Source organism: Pogona vitticeps, chromosome 3 (genome assembly GCF_051106095.1).
Source record: "Pogona vitticeps strain Pit_001003342236 chromosome 3, PviZW2.1, whole genome shotgun sequence".
Lineage (NCBI taxonomy): Eukaryota > Metazoa > Chordata > Lepidosauria > Squamata > Agamidae > Pogona > Pogona vitticeps.
In genome coordinates, this window is record NC_135785.1 from 56708688 (window position 1) to 56727264 (window position 18577).

Genomic DNA, 18577 nt, shown 5'->3' on the forward strand with positions numbered 1-18577 from the left:
AGAACACACAAGCAAGAAATCACTAGAAAAGGGGAAAGGAAATGTACTGATGACCACAGAATAACTGTACGTATTAGGTTTTTATCCATTTTCCTATAAAAAATGCAACCCTATTGTACACTAGCTGAAATCTACGGAAATGCTTTGGACTAACCTAAGGAACACTTGACTGAATTATGTGCTTAGGAAAAACAATTTTTTTCCAATCCGTCTCATCTCTTCAGTTTTCCTGTCTGAGAGGATATAACCAGGCTGTCTGGTTATATTCTTGCTGTCATCTTGCATTCTGCTTTGAAGGTATGGGGTAGGCATACAAACCTTTGCAGCCTACCCATATGTTCCTACAGAAGTATATGCTACTCTTTCAACTTTGTAAAAGTTTAGAATATTCAAAGGTCCTGAGTTTTGCTCTCCCAGTCCTTTGTGAGCTATAGATGAGATGAAAGATAACTAAAATGCTTAACCATGGAAGTACTGCAAAGATCAAAAAAACACAATTACCATACAGTATCTGCTCCTACCATTTACATTCCATGGGCTTTCTGCCTCATTGTTTCCTAGCTCTCCCAGCCCCCGATGTGTATACAGTGGTGCCTCGCACAACGAGCGCCCCATAGAGCGATGAATTCGCTCTACGAGGACGTTTTTTCGATCGCTAATGCGATCGCAGAGCGATGGCCTCTATGGCTGAAAATTGCACAGCGAAGGTCAGTAAGCGTTTCGCTTACCGACCTTCGCTTTGCGACCCGCCGGTCAGCTGTTCGGCGGGTCCAAAATGGCCGCGCGCAGTGTTTTCGTGCCTTTGTTAAGCTAGGGGAGGGTGCAAAAATGGCTGCCGGCCATTGGAAAAGCATCGCTGTACGGTGAGTAAAGCTGCTATTGGAACGCATTAAACTAACTTTAATGCATTCCAATGCCTTTTTCCTTCCTGTACAGCGATGCTTTCACACAGCGAAGGTTAATCCGGAACGGATTAACCTCGCTGTGCGAGGCACCACTGTATATTAAAGACCATATATGTATTTTAATATGCATGTAATTTACCAATCTATGATAACATTTCATGTACCATGCCATAATAAATCTGCTTACTTTTGAAATGCCGCCAAATTCTACTGATGTCAACATAATTTTCCTCAAGCATTAATAACTTTTATTACCAACTGTTAGTCACAGCTCCATCTTTCAGATTCTCCAAATCTCTGCTCCCTTTCTAAGTGTTGTCCAGGACACTCATCTCTCAAATGCAATTTACAATAATTGCATAAATGTATCCTCATTTGTTGCTAAGAAATGCTACAGAATGGATTTGAAAGGTCAGGTGTGGATTCTTACTTTTCAAAATTAATTCTGATAATCACAGAATTTCCTGAGTAATGAGGCTAGAAGGCATAGTCCAATGCAATCCCTTTCATGTATTGCCAACGTTTGTACAGCTACCCAAGCAAATTGATGCGCCATGGTCAGCTGCTCTCATAATAAATGTATTTCCTTCATAATAATGCATGTTATAAAACTTGTCTTCATATAATTTAACCCACTTCCTCATCTCTTTCTGCAAAGAATAATTTGTCTAGTCTGTATAGAAGATTTTCATTAAGTGAACACCTCTCTGTTGGAGTCAAAATAATCATCAAATGCTCTCCACTCTAACCCCTGCCCTCTTTCTTAATGGATTTTGCATCTTTTGCATTTTCCTGGATTTTTAAATGGCTAATTTTAAAAAATGTCAGCATTTCAGCTCTGTACTATGCAGAGATAATTCAGCACTGAAAACCAAACAACAAATCCATAAACTAATACCCCAACCACTTTGTGCAAAAAATAAAAAAATTACAGAGTATTATGTGGTACAGCACACTGGGTAAAATCCTATTGCATAACCTTACATCCAGCGCAATTCAGATCAAGTGTCGGAAACATTTACTTTAGGCTCATTAAAACCTTCTTAATCCCTGTTTTAGGTTCTGAGGCTCCTTTGGGTTCTGTTTTGCCCCTCAAGACTGAGAGCCTTTAAAAGTCAAAAGGTGCCACCAGATCATCACCACCACTAATCTTGTTGTAATGTTTGAATTTTAAAGGCTCCCACCTCCCTCATCCTAAGGTTCTCAAAGCATCCTGAGGGAAAGTAAGCCCAAGAGAGCCTTGGAATCTAAAATAGGGGGATAGGAAGCTTTTAATTAGAATAAATTAAATGTTTCTGGCACGTCACCCAAGTTGCACTGACGCAAAACAATGCAACAGGATCTCGCCATTATTGCTTAGATGGCTTAAGTTAATTACTTAGAAAGCAGATTTTGCCAAAAGAACCAACAAACACACAAAGGCCACTAATCACACCAGTGTCTACCATCCTTCATTTCTGAAGATGGAGACTGCTGGAACACAGCGACCAATACTTGCTAAGTATGTCTTCTCACAACCATCCACAATAAAGATGATTTGGTGTGGGCTAGATGGTGGTCGCGCTGCAGATTAAACTGCAGAAGCCTCTGTGCTGCAAGGTCAGAAGATCTGCAGTCGTAAGACCGAATCCACACAACGGAGTGAGCCCTCGTCGCTTGTCCCAGCTCCTGCCAACCTAGCGGTTCGAAAGCATGCAAAATGAAAAAAATGTGAGTAGATAAATAGGTACCACCATGGTGAGAAAGTAACACTGGCCACGTGACCATGGAAAATTGTCTTTGGACAAATGCTAGCTCCATGGGTTGGAAACTGAGATGAGCACTGCTCCCTAGAGTCGGAGACGACTGGACAAAAATTATCAAGGGGAACCTTTACCTTTTTTTAGATGGTGCTAAAATACAAGACAGTATGGTATCTCCCAGTTGATACTACGTAAGGAAAGTAGGCATGCAAAAAGAAGGAATACGTCTGCTATACTAGAGTGTGCTCCAGTCTGTTGGATTTGAAACTCAGCAGGAGTCCATTTTAGCCTGCTTCAGGTATAGAGAGCTTATCTGAGAAGTGGCAAACCTGCAGAACAAATAGACAGGCTAACAGGATTAATTCAGATTCCACAGATTCAAGAGATCCAGAAGAGGATCCATATTCTACTTCCATGCTTGCCCTCACAAAGGAAGTAAGAAGCAACTGAAAGTCCAGGAATCCAAAGAAGCAACCATGCAGATATGTGAGGACCATCACTCAGGATTAGGGGTTCAGAATTTAAACCTTAATTTGATCTATATTCTGCCATCTTATTTCATTCACTAGCAACATCTGGCAATCATTTCTCCCAGCAAATACAGAGCAAGGGAATTTAATTTGACCATCTGTATTACCTTCTTTGACAAGATTCCCAGCTTAAGGCTTAGGCTGACATGATCCTGTTGACAGGATTATAGACAAAAACATCAAAAAGCTTCATGGTGGATGTGTATCAGTATTAGCTTTGAGATTACTTACAGAACAGGATCATGCGAAAGGGCAAAAACAGTCCACACAGACAACACAGATTTACTGCACTAGTAATCGGATAGTCACTAGGATGGAATTACAAGAGTATTTCACAGAATTTCACTGCTGCTCATCTCACAAAACTGAACACAACATATGATTTTTAAAACTGGTTATGTATGGAAATTAAGGAAATGAAAGAAGTAGACACCTTCAAGGTGGAGCCATATACTGTGGTAGCATCCTAAATTATGCAAATAACAACCTGTTCTTTGATCAGATATTGTAACATACAATGTTTCCAGTTAACACAGAAGGGATAAGCTATTCAAAATACTGTCGGAAGGACTTCTCTATTCCCTCATCTCCAGCAAACCTCCTACTGAGGATAATGGAATAGTGTTTACACCCAGCAGCTAGAAACAAGCATATTGTAGATTACTGTCTCTAATAGTTAAATGGGATTCTGCTCTTCCTTTTTCTCACAAGCAACTGGGAAGAGATGAATTCATATGTCAAAAGTTTTGATACAAACAATGAAGCAAAAGGTGAGCAGGAAGGGAACACAAAGCAGATAGTCCCTGAATTAGATTTAACGTCTAGGTTCTCTACAATTTCTTTTAGTATAAAATTATGCAGAGTAAAGCAATGAAGCACCCGAGAATGCTGGAAGTTTCCATTCATCCTTGCTTTGTTATCAGGGACTCTGAGAATGCCAATGCAGCAACAGAAACCAAAGACTATCAACATTCTTTGGTGCGGGAAGATTGTACCCATTCAATAAAAAGGCAGATGAGAAAAGATTTAGAGCTGTTTTTCATTTTTAAAAAACTTCTTGCCCTTTGATTCCCCCTTCCCCCTGTTTCAGTTAGAAGTTTTAACTCAAGTGCTGTGGAACTGAAGTTGTACAATAAGGAAGTATACAGACAGCAAAAAAAGCTTGGGAATGTAAGATGAGAAACTAGACTTCTCTAAACAGTAGACATTTTGAAGGGATGCAGATGAAGAAGTTCAGTTATTTACTAAGAACAGATGTCCACAGAAGTAGCAATTGGGCCATAGGCATGAGTTGGGAACAATGCACCCTCTAAGGTGCACAGACATGCAGCATTGCATTGGTCATGCAGAGCCGAGCTGGTGTTTCCACCCATTTGCTTCTGGTCACAGCCAGAATCCCACACGCAGGGGGCAGAGCCTCTGTGCAGCGCTCTGGAAAATTAGAGGGAACATTGGTTGGGAATATTCACATTTTCCCCATGTGCAACAAAGTATATAGCAAAGTACATTAATTTCCCATTGCAAGCAAAGTGATCCGCAAGATGTTGCAAAATAGGTTTTTACAACATATGGAATAGAAAAATGCCCAATGTTCGAGATGGATTACAGAAGCACTGGAGTTCATATCACTAAGAGACATTGGGCATGGGTGCATACCATCTATGCTTTACAGCAGGGGTGTCCAACCTTTCACCTTCCCTGGGCCACATTAGAAGATGAAAATTTGGTTTGGGCCGCACATAAATTTGGTTTGGGCTGCATGGGGGGGCAGCCCTAGCCATCCTCCGCAGCCCCGCTCCAAGCGCGGTTACCGGCAGCTGCGATCTCAGACAGCAGAGGCTGCCAGCTTTGACTCCAGTGGCTTTATGGGGCCGGGAGGGGGTCCACCTATTGACGGGGATGGCGCAATGCAGCCATGCAGGCCCCCTGTCCCCTCCCCTCCCACTCCTTCCTTCCCTCTCTCCCCCTCTACTGTTGTGACATGCCCTGGCCGCATTCCGGCTGCAAGTGCCGGCAGTGTAACTTGAAACTTTGGAATTTCTTTAAAAATAAAAAAATTGCACTGGGCCGCATTATGAGCCGACCTGGGCCGCATGCGGCCCTTGGGCCGCAGGTTGGACAAGCCTGCTTTACAGCAACACAATTCATTTGTTATCATGGTAACTGATGTGCACAGCCCTCAACTCACTGAGCCAAAAAGCTTGGGAGAGCCTTCAACTTTCTCTAGAATTACCTTATTATGCCAGATGGTTTGAGAAACTAATTCCACCTCTGCTGTTTGATGTTTCTATATTATATTCCTCTGCCACAGACCAGCAGGATTCTTGTTAAGATCCAAACCTATTTATTTTATTAAAGTTCAATTACAAACATCACTTTGTAAAAACAAATGGTTCTCAGGAAGCAACCACCAGGAAGGAATTCAGAACACCCACTATGAATGGGAGGTGGATTTGTTATTTCTTAAATTTAGTGAAAAGTTTTGGAGAGATTGAAATATATTCCCACAGTGCTGGGAATTTGCCAAAATTTTGTTTCTTCTCTAACTTCAATATTCTATGTACCATTATTCAGTATTAATTGTTTCATTACAGCAATGATTTGAAATAATTCTCCAAGTTCAGCACAGGTTCTCAATTTATGCCATACACATAACTTCACTTCCCTTTGCACCAAGTGGATATCTGGCTCCTGACTTTATTCTCTGCATGCTATGAATCTTCTATAAGCACGTTGCTACTTAACCAGAAATGCAATGAAATGAAGAAGTCTTACGCTATTGGAAAATGGTCTAACTCTCTATCAAGCATTTATTTTATAAATAAATCTAATTAGAGCTTAAGGATTGGAGCTATCTATTTTTTTTCCTCTGAATGTCCAAGAATGTGTGATACAGAGCAGATGTCACACATGCATAATTTCCTACAGAAGGTCCCATCTTATTATCTTGTTCTTGATTAAATTCAGAATCACCCAACCAGTCTTGTCACTCAGTTGATGCATTGTGCAAGTGAACTCCCATACACCAATAGCTTCCTAACATGAACTGCTAGATAGCTTGGTGGCTTAGGTCTCTGGCTATGGAGTCAGAGGTTGGAAGCTCAATTCTCCACTGTGCTTCTTTGACAGGGGCTGGATTATATGATCCATAAGATCCCTTACAGCAGTGGTCCCCAATCTTGGACCTCCATATGTTCTTGGACTTCAACTCCCAAAAATCCTGGCCAGCAGAAGTGGTGCTGAAGGCTTCTGGGAGTTGTAGTCTGGAGGCCCAAGGTTGGGGACTATTGCCTTACACAGCTCTGCAGTTCAAAGGTTTTTTTTAATTATGGTTCTGACAAAAATTAAAATGGAAGTTAAAAGCCATGTTTTAATTTCCGCAGTTGGTTCTTATACAGTGGACCCTTGACTTACAGACGGCTCGACTTACAGACTTTTCGAGTTACAGACTTCTCTGGCTGCAAAATTTAGATTCGACTTGCAGCCAGAGAATTGACTTACAGACCAGAAAAAAACCAAAATGGAATAAAAATAGAATAAAAACCACTGGTTATGGGATTAATCGGTTTTCAGTGCATTGTAGGTCAATGGAGATTCGACTTACAGACTTTTCGACTGGCAGCCACCATTCCAATACGGATTAATTCCTTAAGTAGAGGGTCCACTGTAGATAGAACAGACCTGTTCCCTTTAAAGTCATGTGTGAAACATAGCTGATCATCCAGTTCCTTGAGAATCAAAGCTTTAACTGTGGTTTAACACATTAGTTTCTATTCTTCCTTACTGGAGATAAAAAGTTTAGAGCATACCAGCATACTGTTAATTGGTGTAGGTTTTGTGTTCTTAAATTCACAACAACTGCATGGCTCTCACTTGACCTGACAAGAAGACAAATGCATGCAAAGTAACTTTTACTCACTTGTTCAGCATTGATACTCTGACCTCCATCCTTGACCAGAGATACAAGATCTTTCACTGTTTCCAAGTCCTGCTTATAGAAGCTCTGAATTTTGTTCTGCATCAGGAAGACTCTTATTTTTTCACTCAGTATACTGATGGAGCCCAACATGTCTGCTATACTTCTGCCACTGTTAAGGGAGAATAAATTGAATTAAAACGGAAAGAGATAATTGTGATACAATACTGCTTCCTAGTGCTTTGAGGCCTCACAGCATGAATCAATTTATGAGCTGTATTTAACTCCTCCAGTTGTTTCCTTAGCTCTATTTCAATTTCTCCAGATACATGAGCACTATATTTTGTAACAACCCACGAAATGAGATGTCCTTGAGAGTCAAGAGTTTGACTATCCCTTCTGACTTCCGATTATTCAAGATAATAATTGGATGTATTTGCTGACGACATTTGGTTATGCCATTGTTTCTTATAGCTCTTTCAGCTGTAGACAAATCACTAGCATCTCTTCCTATCATATTTTTGTACCTTCTTCTGTTTCTGATCTTATCACATTTTCATGCTTTCTCCACTGTACCAACTAAATTTCCATAGGATGCCACCCAGGAGCCTTTAGTTCATGTTCTCCATCCTGGATTCCATACTCTGTGCAACTCAGGCCCTAGCCCCACCTCTTAACTTGTATCTCAAATTATCTATTTCCTTTAGATATACGTATAACTGACCTTTGTACCTCTTCTGGAAACTGGAATGACGTATCGTATATGTCTCTGTACAAATTAGGGAGTTCTAGCATCCTTGCAATCTGGACATCAAACATAGGATCATCAACTTTATCTGAAAAAAATATGAAAATTTGATCTGTTGGTTGTAATAAAGTATTTACTACTATACAAATGTCAAAATCTGCTGTGTAAAATACTCGGAATTTACTGTGTAAAATATCTATGGGCAGGAGAGGAAGTATACCACTATTTTCCTTTAAGTCTCTGGAACTGCATTTGGAAGATCTCACCAATTCAGATGTTTTATATGCTTGTTTCATTTTGGTGATTTCTGAACTTTTTCACCATTTTTGGATCTGGTGCTGTCTGTGGCGTTTGGGGCAAAAATTTGGTTTCTTGCTCTGTCAAAATTGTCCATTCATGTCTTTTCGGTTATAAATAGCAGCAGTCATAGGGGTGTGGATCAGTGACTCAAAATGGCCCAGCTGAGACTAAAAACAATCTTGGCAAAGCTTAGGGAAATTGCAGGCTGCTGAAGTTATAATTATGTAAGCATTAAACGCCAGGACAAAAATACAGACTAGTGGAAGAATAACTGCTCACAATACAGGGAGGCTTTGATTTCCCGCTGCTGTCTGTAGATCCGAATGGAGCCCCGAACTCTGACAACATCACCAATTTCCAGCCTTGTCTTTTGATGAATTGCTAACTGAAGCTTTCTTATCTGTTCCATAAGGTCCAGACTGCCTGAGGTACTGGGAGGAGACTGGAAATCTGTGAAGAAGAAAAAAAAAATCACATCAGTGCTGTTTTATTAGCAACAATCCGGCAATAAGGAATAAGGGGATAAATAAAAGCTACTACAAGTTTCTCTTATGGTGTGATGGAGCAGAACAGGACATAATTACAAATCTAAGTAGTAAACAGCCATTATGTTGCTTTCTGATATGATGCAGTCCCTTAGTCTTCAGACTCCACTCACCATTCTTTTCCAATGTGTTACATTTACTTTTGCAGCTCTATGACAAACCTGTACAAGATACAGTAACTGTATAAGATATTCCTGAAAAGTACAAATACTTGAAACCAAGAGTGTATGCTCAGATTACTGTGATGACATACTATCATACTCTAATTCTCAGGGTGTTTTTTTATCACAGTCATTTGTGTCACATGGATATCTAATTATTAAAATCAGCAGCTCCAGGACATTCAAACCTATCTTATTAACTTCAGCTGACTGATGAATGTTACTATCTCACCACTCATAAACCACCCTTTCCTTTCTACACTGGACTTATTTGTATGCAATATCTGTCCTTGTCCCTTTCATTATCTGATGAACAGACATTTGCTCATGATGGGTCAAAACACAATACATACTGTAATTTTTAAAGAGACTGGATTCTGTCTGTGTTATTTATTTATTTATTTATTTATTTATTTATTTATTTGATTTTTACCCCACCCCTCTAGACCATGTCTACTGGGGGCGGCTTACAAAATAAAACAGAACAGTATAAAAATATATAAAATCATAAAATTACAATTACAATTTCAATTTAAAACAATTAATTTAAAGAGAGGATTACCAAGATGGAATAGCAAAGAAAAGAAAAAAGGAGAAAGACTTAATTGACTGGAGAGAAGGCCTGCTTGAATAACCAAGTTTTTAACTGGCTTTTAAAAACACCCAGCGAGGGTGCCAGCCAAATTTCTGTTGTTATGACAGACTAATAATATTTCTGTCCTGCCATTCAGGCCTGAATGCAAAGAGAAAATAAAAATAAAATTTTACAACCATCATAAACTCTAAGTACGGTAAGTTTTGGTATTACAAAAAGCAAAAGAAAAGCCCACTATTAGAATCTGCCAACACTCAACTGCATGTGGACAGAACTTTTATATTAATCCACCACATAAAATTCAGTTTTTGATCCTGGGCTGCACGGGTTCTAAATGCAGAATTGGAAAAAAGAATCTGTCTGAATAAATTATAACAAAGACTACTGAACACTTCTGTGCCTCCCTTGTGGACTTCAGTGTTCATCAGATTCACAGCTAAGTCAATGTGAAAGAAAATGTAACTTCTTTAGTAACTGTTCCCCCACCCACTCCTAGCACAACTGAATAGAACTTTGAGTTTCAGGCTCCCAGCATATTGTAAGTAATTTAAAATTGACAAACAGACTTCATTTGCACATTAAAGGAGGATTGTACTGCTACTTTCAGTGCATCAGATATCAAAATTATTTTCTTAACCACACCCATTATTTCCTGGACACTGAAGACTGAGACAACAATAAAGAGCAGTTAAGGAATGTGGCAATAGGAACTAGACAAAGAATATAAGAAGCAAAAAGGTGGTCTATAACATAAAATATCTCTGTTTCTGTTCTGGCATATTTTAAAAAAATGCATTTAGTAGTCTGGCTTCCCATTTACCCTGCAACCACTTAAAAGAAGGAGACTCCCACTCTATTTCTGGGTAGCAACGTAAGTCAACTGCACAGAAGCATGGAAAAACACATTTAAAAGTTTTTTAAACTCCATCAAAATTTACAGATTATTAGCATGCAAGAACTTCTAGATACAGTATGAACTTATCACTGGAGCACAAGAGAAAATAAAAATGGAAGAAAATATCCAGATAAATGAAAATATATGCAAGTAGATTCCAATGCCCCTGCATTCTGGAGAATCTAAGAATCCTTAAATAATTTGGCAAAGACTAGACAGGGTAGCTACTTGTATATGCAAAGACATCACTCATTAGAAAAGTGTTCATTCTGCAGAATGGAGGAATTATATTTGGCGTAACAATAAGAAAGTCCACTTGGTCAGATCTGATCACTTGAACAGAAACATCAGCCAGACTAGACCATATCTGGTAATAAAGGCATCTTGGAGAGGTTCATTTACTAGCAATCACATTATGTTAGAACAATACAGAAAAGCTAAGCAGAAAAGTTATGTATGCCTTGGGAAACATCCATGAGTACAGTGTATGCTAATAAATATTCTGAAATCTAAAGCTGAAGGCAAGAAGCCATGGATCTGAATGTTACCTGACAAAGGTTTCTGTTCTGCCCAAGAATTTTTCCAGCAGGTGCAATTTATAACACCTGTGCCGTCATCCACTAAAAAAGAGCAGCAACAAAGTTACTTTCAATGGAAGTTTGCCATTCCAGAAGACAAAAACCACACATCACAGATCTCTTATTTTTTTTCCAAGCTCTGTTTTTGCCTAGCAACTTTTTTTGTTTGAACCTAACAAGCAAAACATACCTTAGACTCTATCAGTTGCCTCCCCTTTTCTTTCCTTTTTTCAACCTTTTGTATACTGCAGCAAATCAAGAAATCAGAAATGGCTTGATTAATCCTATACAAAAAAGTGGTCAATACACAATACAGCCCATCCTCTAAAATTCTCTCATACAGTCTTTGTACAGCTGTGATTAAGGTATTTGTACACTGAGAAGGTACTGAAGATTACCAAGGGGAAAGAACATTTAGAACTAAGCTCTGGTTCAGAGAAAAAAACGCTTGCTTTTTGGGCTTATATTGTGATTGATATGGCTTCTTCCCCATTCCAGGGCGAAATTATTCTCATTATCAATGTTCTGTCTGATCTCTTTTATCTCAAGTTTACTGTTGAAGAAACTCTGTTTCTGCTTATGACCCCAGTTCCAATTCCCACCTTTTGTGTTTGAGGTTCTGCAAAAACTCAATGACTACACACATTCCCTCCTTCGAAATATCTAACACTGATTATCTTCCTCAAAATAGATGCCAAGTCAGGCAGTTATCTTAACTTGGTACGTAAAACTGTAGCAGGGATGGAATCAGCAGAAATAAGCAGCTTTCTATGTTCCCATGTTTACCCGCAAATTGAAACAATCACAGAAGGAGGATGCACGAGGACAATGTTAATACTGAGTGGTCACTTTTCAGTACCCACTTGAACCTGATGCTCACAAGGAGGTGGGCAACCAAAACTTCAACTGAAACATCTTGAACATAAATAAACTTGCAACATTCTTGGCCCTGATTCTTTTCCTTTTTCTGTGTCTTTAAACCAGTTATTAATCCCATTCAACAACAGGATGCATGGTTTTTTTGGACCACTGACTTATAAACGTGTGTTAATAATGAATATGAACTGTGTACAATCCAAGTGCACAACAATCAACATCTTTCCTTCGGGGAAAAAAATCAATTAAGATACATAAATCCAGATTTTTAGCAAAACAGCAATTTGTATTCCAGCAATTTGTGTCCAAGCAGAGGAGTGTTATAGTTCAGTAGATCCAGGCACTTCATCTAGATGATGTAACACTTGCCAGTCAGCTGCTCAGCTGGCACAGCCTCATTTTTAAATACAAGTGGAAGCTGAACAGTGTAAGTAGAAACTATAGTTCATTTTGGCCTAACTGCCTGACTATGGCTAAAGGAAAGAGGGAGGAGAAGTTTGGCAAAAAGATTTAAACAAAGAATATTCAGAAGATATTGGGGGGGGGGGGAGTAACAGATTTAATGTTTTTTTCCCCTTCACTGAAAGATAACATGAAACAAAAGGATCTCTCTGCACTGAGCTGATTACGAGGGGAAAGATGTCTAAAAACAGGCAAACATGATGGAGACACAGCTTCTGCATTCAGACCAAAGAGCCACTGTGCAAAGCAGAAGCACACTAAGTGCTGGAGTGACATAAATATTCCTCCCTAGGCATGGGAGAATAATATATTCAGCTCTTCAGTTTTTGCCTTGAGAAAATCCATAGGAGCTCCTGTGAGCAAAGCATCTGTTCTGCCATTAATTTATAAAACCCACCCCTTTATTGTTTGCGGTAAAGCCAAAGTTCATGTTATGTAGCACTAAAAAGTATTTTTGAACTAACAATTGTTCAGTCAGGGTGGGTTCATTGAAATCTGGGTACAAATGGCTATTAAGAATGGCAGAAATGTTGGTACAAATCACAATTTCTTACCTCCATAAGTATAAAAGGTGTCTCGTTCTTTAGTTAGAACCACAGTTCCAAGAATATCCACCTGCCTTATTGGATGTCTATTATAAAAGAATACACCTAGAAAGGGGACAAAAATACAGATGTCTGTATTAGTTTCTTAATCTCCATATCATCTGAAAAACATTATAGTGCCTGCTCTTAGTTTTATTCAATCAATATTAATGTCAAAAAATCAACAGAGATTTTTTCACACACTGACCAAAATATAAATCTCTGATATCATCTCTTGATAAAAATTAAATAACATATTTTTCAAATTAAATTACCATCTTATATGTATTTGCTGGAGGACCTTTTCAATGGAGTATCTTTTTGGATAAAAATTGAAGATAAAATAGATACTTATTTTTGAGTAAACATGCTTTGGATTGTGTTACACAACTTCCTCAGCATTTCCAAGTGATATGATAGTTCCCCTTGAGCGCTCTCATTTGAGATTTGATTAGCAAAGTTAAATTATACTTTGACATCTTTGTTGCAGCCGCCCTCCCAACACCCATGTTAAAAAAAATTACAAATAAAATATCACCAATAGACTCTAAGAAGTCTAAGTGGATGTGTTTTTTTTAAACTGCCAAAATCAGATACATAAAGAGAGATTAATAAATGTAAAATTTACATTGCAGTATCTAAATTCACCAATCAGGAAAACAAAACGCTACAAGCCAAAGTAACTTCTTATAACTGACTATATTACATGTATGCAGCTTTTAATACAAATATTCATATTCACTTTTCTGGCATGCATTTTTCTTAAAGTTTACTAAAGAACAAGGTACAATGTTTTCTTTGCAACAATTAATCAGTGGTTCCCAACCTTAGGTCCCCAGGTGTTCTTGGACTAAAACTCCCAGATGCCTTCCCCACTAGCTGTGCTGGCCAGGATTTTTGGGAGTCCAAGAACACCTGGGCTCTCAAGGTTGGGAACCATTGAATTAAATGATTCATCAGCTTTGTACCTCAGTATCTATACATATAAAGCAGGGTTGCTTGACCAGAAGAAAACTGGCCTGCCTGGAGATAGTATTAAATTTTGAGCATTAGTTTTGCCTTAAACTGACCCCGTTTGAGATCTTTCAACTGCTCCCTGTGCAAAGGTGCAGGCAGAGATGGGAAACAGCTACTTCCCCCTCCCCCCTTAACTGCAACACTCAGAATTGCCTGACCACTGGCCACAGAATTCTGGGAGATGCAGTCACACCAAAATGTTAATTTTCCATGCTTGGATGCAAGGCCTGCAAGCATGAGTAATAAAGAACAACCAAAAGGTCAGTTTTGAAAGGAAGTGATACGGGCAACACTGACTAGAACAGAACAGGAAACCAGACAAAGCATATCGCTTTCAGCAGCAGTGAAGAGAAAAATAAGGTGTGGTACACAGTCACACACAGAAACCGGAACGTTTAATGAAAGGTTGTTCAGAAACTGTTTTTCCTCCTCCTTCTATATACACAGGACTTAACAACTGGTCCTTGGTGTAGGGCAGTTAGAAAGATGACTACTTTTACAATTTGTTATTTGGTAAAAGCAATGATAGAATGTACTTCAGCACACTTTTTCGCACACATAAAATTCCTCTACGTAGCTTCATCTAGTAAATGTATAGGAGAGTTGCTTGGTTGGCAAGCTAGATTGTGCTAATCTGTAATTTATATAATCCCCAACCATCAACTGCGCAGACTTTGATAATGGAAGAGTAGTCCAACATAACTTTTATTGGCTACTATCTAAAGTTAGCGGTAAGACTACCAAGGTGATGTGAAACTGATTTGCTATTCAACAAGCCCATTTTCTTGGCATCAACATATTGAGATTTTGTTTGCTTGGAAAATGCCATATTATTGGAGGAGGTGGAGACTTTGTCTCCTTCAGGAAAAGAAAAATGCTAGAGTTCTTCGCAACAACTGTATGTAAATTTACACTTGATAGCCTCAGAATCAACAATATAAAGGAATTGTATATAATTCTATATAATTTGAGAAAATACAATTAGAATAGAAAGGCCAGCTTTGATGAAAATTAGAACAGGAAAGGTAAAATAAGTATGTGGCTTATCTGCATTATATATAACATGATTGGAATTAGACATATAGCACAAGAAATTATGTTACAAATAAGTTAAAAAAGAAAACAATGCCTGAAATCCAACAGTAAGTCACAACTAAAGTAGACCCATTGAATTACTGGGGTTAATGAGACAACTCCTCCATGAATTCCATTGATTCAATGGGCCTACTATAGCTGAAACTTACTACTGGATTTCAGGAAATGTATTACAAAACTAAAAAATTATGTATATTGTTTCCAAAATTCTTTAAATAGCTGTTTTAAAACTTCCTACTGAATTTTCTATCAAAGTTATTTAGATCTTTAATTTGCTTATTCTCAATACAAAACCAGCCAATTCTTGGGATCACTATATTATTATTTACATAGTTAAATAGTTGATTAAAATAATCTTTCCTATAATATTACTTAATCTAAATAGCCTACATGTGGCACTTTGTTATTAAATTACACCTACTTTACAATGTTCATTTCACATATTCCACTTGATACACTGTACATGACTCAAATACAGTGGTGCCTCGCTTAACGAGGATAATCCGTTCCAGCAAAATCGCTGTAGAGCGACATCCTCGTTAAGTGAAATAAAAAAACCCATTGAAACACAATGAAAACCCTTCAATGCGTTCCAATGGGCTGAAAATTCACCGTCCAGCAAAGATCCTCCATAGAGGCGGACATTTTCGGTGCCTGTAAAGTGAGGAATCCGTCCTAGAAAACAGCGGGGGGGGGGCATTTTGTACACCCGGTGGCCATTTTGAAACCCGATGATCAGCTGTTTTTAGATTGTCATAATGCAAAAATCAGTTCCCAAGGCAGGGAACCGATAATCATGAAGCAGATTTTTCCCATTTAAACCATTGTTTTGCGATCGCAAAAACCTAATCGTCAAGCAATTTCCTCGTTAAGTGAGGCAATTGTTAAGCAAGGTACGACTGTAGCACTTTACATTTTTAACAATGCAGTCCTATGCTTCTCTACTCAAATGGTGGATATGAACAGAGGGTTTCAATCTAAACTGCTTTATTACACAGTCTGAAGTTTTAAAACTGTTCTTCAAGAGACTGTCACTCCTGGTGAAGACAGGGGACATTCAGGTAGCTCGATGCACTGAATCAATTCCCAATTCTGTGCCAGGAAAACTGCTGTTATAATCAATAAAGCTGTATCCCTTTCCTTCTTAAGGCCAATAATAATAATTGAGGCCAAACAACCATTGCAGCACAGAAACTTTTCACTATAATGAGATGCTGTTACACATCATACTGTAATCTGACTACTTACCAGGAACCTGTTTAGATTCTTTCATTTCTAGTATATCTTTAATATACAACTTTGCAAAGGCTGAAAATATAGGATTCAAGCCCCATAATAATGAAGGAACCTCTACGTCCAAATCTGCAGCTGCAGCAAACATTTCAAAATGAATCACTTATCCCCAGTACTGTAGACAAATCAACCATATGCATATCTGGGAGGGGAAAAAAGAAAAGAAAGATATAAGATAACATCCTCAGACACAAACTCCACTCTGTCAATGTTAAAAAGTACATATCATAAATCCTGAATGGAAATGGCTGACAGCCAGCAGCAACATACAAACACTTACTTAACTGGAACTAAAAGCGGAAGCATTATCTTAGAGAAATGATTGTGATATGAAGCCTAATTATGCTAGAATTTCAGTAATGTAATTGATTGTTGTTTTTGACTGCATAGTCTTCTGTAATCTAATAGTAATTACAACGGTGTGCTATCAAGTCAATTCTGACTTATAGTAATGGCAAGGGATGAACTATAACCGCAAATAATCAGTTAGCAACTCCGTAGGTTCAAAAGGCATTCACCTAAGAGTTCTTACATTTTTTTTAAACAAAATGGTATTGCTGACTTTCCAACAAAACTATTCACGATGTTCCAAAAGGTCAGTCATTGTACTGGAGGTTTTAAAAGCAGATGGCTTAATTAAAAGTAGCCAAGTTTCAAAATGGAACCCATGTATGTATGCATGTATTCATGTATGTATGCATGCATGCATGTGTGTGTGTGTGTGTGTGTGTATGTGCATGCATGCAAGTTAGCACAGCTTTTGTAAATAGCATTTCAGGTCCTCAGAAAATATCAAACATGCATGTAGATAAAGAGTGCTCCAGTAGAGTCTGGGCCAAGGGCTTCATGCAGTTCAAAAAGCTTGGCAAGGAAAGATAATTAAGTTTATACCTGGAGTTCATACCTTTTGGACAGCTGGAAAATGCCAAATCTGTGACATTAAGTGAAAGAAGGTGAATCTGAGAGGTTAGTCACAACTTGCTTTGCACCCCACTGTCCAAAACTTTACATAAAACTTTAGTTCCTACTTTCCTTGTGGTCAATACAGTATTTACCATTAGTAATGATTAGAAAGACAGTGCTAGTAAAAATACAATTATTAGTTCCATTCAACCTCCCGCCACGGCTTTCACTTAATTAGTCCAACCCTTGGCATGCTCAGCATGAGCAATCCTCCTTTGACACACAATGAAGTAGCAAACGTAACTGGTGCTTCTTTTCTTTCTTGACAGCGGAAAAGACAAGACATGCTACTATTTTTGTTTGAAGCACTCAAAATAAATGCTTCCCAACTGCCCAGGATTTTTGTACAGACTAGCCAAAGTGTCAAAAGTGTATGCAAGCTTTAGCATTCTGGAACTCTCTATCAGAAAAAGCAAAACAAAGCACTTAAAGCACTATCTGGGCTGTTTTACAACTGAATTATGCAGGCTACACTTTGCCCACCGCAGCAAACTTGGTACTCAATTTACTAACCTCAGAAGGCTAGAAGGCTGAGTGAACCTCAAGCTGTCTACCTGGAATTGAACTGGGTTGTGAGCAGAGTTTTGGCTGCAGTACAACAGTTTAACCAATGCCTCACGAGGCTCCTCCAGAGGAGAAAAAACAGGAAAAGCAGCAGATGGGGGTGGGAGAAACACATCCAAAAACAACAATAGCTTTTGGGGCAATTTGGTCTGCATTTCAGATCCAATCTAGAGATGGAGATTGTAGATTGAATAAATGATCACTGGTAGGTGCTGCAGGTACCAGATTACAGTTTACTTGATTTGCTACATTTAAACCCTGCCTATTTCCAACAAGCCCAAGAGTGTATGTATGGTCCTGCTCCCCATTTTTATACTCACAAAGATGTGGTGTGTACATGTTTCACCAAGATTCTGGAACAATTTTATAATAAAGCAAGGCTTCATAGTGATGTTCTTTTCAGAACTTTCTTATTTTATTTAGGTTCAACTACATTTTGAGATCGTAGTGTATTTGAATTTATCACTGTCATCGTTATTCACTATTGCTTCTGACTAGTTCAGTTCTTAAACGTTTAGGTAGCTAATACCTCCTAACTTCCTGGAGTCAGGGAACCAGGCCAGAATTGGATACCCAGAATGTGTCAGTCATTGCTGGATTTGCCACTGCTGCCTCTGAAACACAGCAGTCAATGTTGCAACAAAGTAAATTAATGAGATGTCAGATGTATTTTTAAAAAGAATCTTGCGTTTTCTCCTACAGATGTGCCATTCTGTATCCTAAATCCTTCTCTTCTTTTAATTCACTGGAGAGACTTAATAAGAGCCTTTCCCTAGGGGCAGTTCTTGTTCAGTAAGAAAAATCTTAA

General features: G+C 38.5%; 1 protein-coding gene and 1 long non-coding RNA gene across 8 annotated transcripts in view; one reads left to right on the forward strand and one right to left on the reverse strand.

Moving 5' to 3' along the window:
• The window catches only part of LOC110076640 (uncharacterized), a 29201-nt gene extending 19988 nt beyond the window's left edge, over positions 1-9213 (forward strand). Inside the window, exon 3 of the long non-coding RNA XR_012085636.2 lies at positions 8554-9213. This is a non-coding gene — a long non-coding RNA (uncharacterized LOC110076640). The remainder of the gene's footprint in view (positions 1-8553) is intronic.
• Positions 1-18577, reverse strand: part of STN1 (STN1 subunit of CST complex) — a 32922-nt gene that overhangs the window by 7961 nt on the left and 6384 nt on the right. For 5 of the 7 annotated variants that reach the window (XM_020788948.3, XM_020788952.3, XM_072995598.2 and 2 more), the window contains exons 2-7: positions 16198-16384; positions 12808-12903; positions 10886-10957; positions 8421-8591; positions 7818-7929; positions 7097-7265 (exon numbers count right to left, since the gene is read on the reverse strand). In XM_020788948.3, coding sequence (XP_020644607.3) covers positions 7097-7265; positions 7818-7929; positions 8421-8591; positions 10886-10957; positions 12808-12903; positions 16198-16330 — 753 coding nt within the window. In that variant the 5' untranslated portion in view covers positions 16331-16384. Of the gene's footprint in view, positions 1-7096; positions 7266-7817; positions 7930-8420; positions 8592-10885; positions 10958-12807; positions 12904-16197; positions 16385-17133; positions 17174-18577 lie in introns of all 7 variants that reach the window. The other 2 variants (XM_072995601.2, XM_072995600.2) reach the window with 2 other exon arrangements.